Source organism: Magnolia sinica, chromosome 4 (genome assembly GCF_029962835.1).
Source record: "Magnolia sinica isolate HGM2019 chromosome 4, MsV1, whole genome shotgun sequence".
In the NCBI taxonomy this organism is placed as follows: Eukaryota; Viridiplantae; Streptophyta; class Magnoliopsida; order Magnoliales; family Magnoliaceae; genus Magnolia; species Magnolia sinica.
The window spans coordinates 32,792,585-32,796,511 of NC_080576.1; the positions used below are offsets into that span (position 1 = coordinate 32,792,585).

At 42.4% G+C, this 3,927-nt stretch overlaps 1 protein-coding gene across 1 annotated transcript; it reads left to right on the forward strand.

The window, feature by feature from the left end:
* Window positions 1-1,071: 1,071 nt before the first annotated feature.
* On the forward strand, window positions 1,072-3,685 carry LOC131242982 (pentatricopeptide repeat-containing protein At1g09820). Its single transcript, XM_058242008.1, has one exon. It carries the CDS (start codon window positions 1,178-1,180, stop codon window positions 3,005-3,007), a length of 1,830 nt encoding a protein of 609 aa, XP_058097991.1. The 5' UTR covers window positions 1,072-1,177; the 3' UTR covers window positions 3,008-3,685.
* Window positions 3,686-3,927: the final 242 nt, after the last annotated feature.

Genomic DNA, 3,927 nt, shown 5'->3' on the forward strand with positions numbered 1-3,927 from the left:
TTTTAATGCATTTCAAATTCAGGGAAGCCTAACATAATTTTTAAATTCCAGAATACTCCAGTTATAAACCGCCCACGACTGTAATTACACTCCCTTTCGTAACATGGTCACGCTAGGCTCGAGCCATTCCAGCGGAGCTTTCATGAGATCAACTCCGTCATTTAACCACTGTAACTAAAGCTCATGATCATCCAAACTCATATAGGCCACACCGTAGGAACTAGCTAGATGCAACGTCCCCGGTTAATTTTGTATAGGACCCACCGTGCTGTTTACATGCCATCCAATCCGTTCATTTGAGATCAGGATGACAGAATTACCCAAAGCTCACATTATTCTAAAATTAGGGTGGGCCATACCAAGTGAATTTAGAGTTATTTTGGTACAATTTTTTTGGGTGGCCAACCTAAGCGTTGAATCATTCTGAGTTTTGGAAACAAGGCTCGATAAGGAGTTCTCTACGTGATGGACGGTGTGGATTGCGTGCATGTTAAGTCGTTTCTCCCCAGTCCCTCTACGTTCCCTCCCCATAGGGCGGATTAGGTGCGGCCCTAGCCTCACTCAAGACGGTGTGGCCCTTGCCGTGGGTCCCACTTTGATGTATTAATTATATATCCACTACGTCCATACGTTTTTATATATTCTTTCGGTAAATTCAAGTCTCAGGTTGACCATACTAAAGGAAACGGTAGTGATTGAATGACTTATCAGTAAAAACTTCCTAGGGCCCGTATTAACGTTTCAGTAATGTTTATTTTCCATCCTGCATGCTGATAAATGCTGATAAGCTCATATAAACCTGTACGAAGGGAAAAGATAAATATCAGCTTCATTCAAAACTTTAACAGCCTATTAATAGTCAATCACCACTGTTTCCTATGGTATGGTCCGTATAAGGATTACATATGCTTCATTTTCAGGATCATGGCCTCAAAATTATCTTTAAAACCGGATGGACGGCGTAGGTAAATAGGACCCACAGTAAGAGCCGTACCGTCTTCTCCCCACCACGAGGTGAAAAAAGAAGGAAGGAGGGTTGTCTTCAAAAAACCTCCGCACTTCCTCTGCCCAACCAACACAGGCATCTCTACAGTCGCCGGAATCTGACACCCGCCAGCTCGCCTGCCAAGAACACTGACAGGCATCTCTACAAAGGCAATCTTTTTTACATCCTCACATGTACTTCTCATCTCACATCCACTCTCTGAAACCATCTCTCTTTCACAAAAAAGTCCTAATCCCTTCCATCAGACTCTTTTATTCCTTAGACGACTCCTCTTCAAAACCCTCAGCGTCAGACGCTCTCACCAAATCCCATCTCTGCAACCTCATCACAAAACAGCACTGGTCTGACCTTAAAACCCTAATCTCAAAATCAGACCCCAAAACCTTCCTTCAATGCCTCTTCGATTCCCAAATCGAAGCTGGAATCATTCTCCGATACTTCCGATGGTCCGAACGAGAATTCAACGTCTTCTACACACTCGAATCCAATTTCAAGCTGCTGCATCTATTAGCAGCCGAGAAGAATTACAGCGAGGTCAGATCACAGCTCCTTAGACTGGTCAATCATGAACGGTACTCGAATTCCTCAATCTTTCACACCCTATCGATCTCAGCCGTTGGATTTAGCCCCAATTCTACCAATTCGATCATTGCCGATATGTTGGTTTTGGCATTTGTGAAGAATTCGAAGACGGGTCCTGCTTTGGAAGCTTTCAAGCGGGCTGGTGATTATGGGTTTCGGTTGTCGGTCCTCTCCTGCAATCCTCTCTTGAATGCTCTGGTTAAGGAGAACAAGATTCAGGCAATGGAGAATGTGTATAAGGAGATGATTAGGAGGCGGGTTGCACCTAATTTGATTAGTTTTAATACGGTGATTAATGGGTTTTGTAAGGCAGGGAAACTGCTGAAGGCGGGGGATTTGGTTGAGGACATGAAAGCTTGGGGTTGTTTGCCCTCGGTTGTCACATACAATACATTGATCAATGGTCATTGCAAGATGGGCCGCGCGGGGAAAATGTATAAAGCAGACGCTATTTTGAAAGAGATGGTTTCGAAGGGAGTCCATCCAAATGTGGTTACTTTTAATATCCTGATTGATGGGTACTGCAAGGATGAGAACTGTTCGGCGGCGATGAGGTTGTTTGAGGAAATGAAGCGGCAAGATATGCCACCCAATGTGATCACATATAACTCTTTGATTAATGGGCTTTGTAGAGAAGGCAAGGTCGATGAAGCGATTAGATTGCGTGATGAGATGCAGGTGGTGGATGTCAAGCCGAATGTTGTGACATACAATGTACTAATTAACATGTTTTGTAAGAAAGGGATGTTGGAAGAGTCAAGGGAGTTGTTGGATGATATTGCGAAAAGAGGTTTGGTTCCAAATGTTATGACATATAATACTCTGATGGATGGATACTGTAAGATTGGGAAGATGGAGTATGCGCTTCACTTGCGTGATTTGATGTTAGAGAGCGGGGTCCACTGTGATCTTTCAACGTATAATTGCTTGATTGCTGGTTTTTGTAGAGATGGAAATATGCAGGGTGCTAGTAAGCTTTTAGATGAGATGGAAGAGAAGGGTGTAAGAGCAGACATCGTGACATATAATGTATTAATTGGCGCATTATGCAGGGAAGGTGAGTCCGTAAAGGCGATGAGGCTCTTGAACGAGATGTTTGAGATCGGCTTGGACCCAAGTCACGTGACCTACAATACTCTAATGGATGGGTTCTGTAAGGAGGGAAATATGAAGGCTGCTTTGAATTTGAGGATGAGAATGGAAAAGGAAGGAAAGCGTGCCAATGTCGTCACATATAATGTATTGATTAGGGGGCTTTGTGGGAAAGGCAAGCTCGAAGAAGCAAACAGGTTTCTGAATGAGATGTTGGAGAAGGGTTTGATTCCGAATAGGGTCACATATGATGTTGTTCGGGATGAAATGATGGAGAAAGGGTTTGTTCCAGATATTGATGGGCACCTTTGCAACAATGCTTCTTAGCATTTAGGAAGGAGTGATGACAGTGAACTGATATACCTCTACGCATGTTTTTTTAAAGGATGCAAGGAGAGTGGAACAAAGCTAATGAAACTTTTGCAGGCATCTCTATGGGAAAATGGTTACAAAATTTTGCAAATACAAATAAGTATGTTCAAAGACATCCTTAATCACCAGAATTTTAGGGCAATGGAGAAAAAAAAAACAGAAAGATGAAGAATTTCATGGAGGATGGTTAATGTGAGGCATATGGAAGGAAAGAATCAAGATAAATTTCAACGATGATCATAAGCTTCATTGTGCTTTGGGTGCTTGTGAAGGAGTTTCATAGTGTTGCCACTTCTGATTTGACATGAGTTTTGTAAGCAGCTATTGATTGTGAAGAAAGGAAACTAGCCAACAAGTAAAGTGAAGGGCCCACACCCACCTACTGGGTTGAGGAAGCTCAACTTTGATGGAAACTCCCTAGGGAATTTGGGTTCTTTCAGAATCAGAGGTGTTCTTAGAGACGACAAAGGTTAAACTAAGATTGTGTTTTCTGGTCCTGCATGGATGAAAGACTTGTATGAAGCCGAAGCAGGGAATTTTGGGAGAAAAGTGAGGATTTTTTTTATTCCCCTGACCCATTGACTGCATAATGAGTACTCAAATAAAAAGATTAGGGAAATTGAGTTTGTTGGACATTCGTTTTTTTCATGTACCGAGGGAGGCAACAAGGTCGCCGATTACCCTGCCAAAGAAGGTGTAGCAACTGGTGAGAATTGCTATGGCTGGATTGTCCTTGCCTTTGTAGCATTCTCTCTTTTCTTTCTTCTCTTTCCTGTTTAACAAAGCTCATCAATTATTGAAAAGTGGAGATACCATTAATCACTTGAGTTGTAAATCTGTGAGCCGAGTGAAGTTTGATTTATAGTGAAAACTGA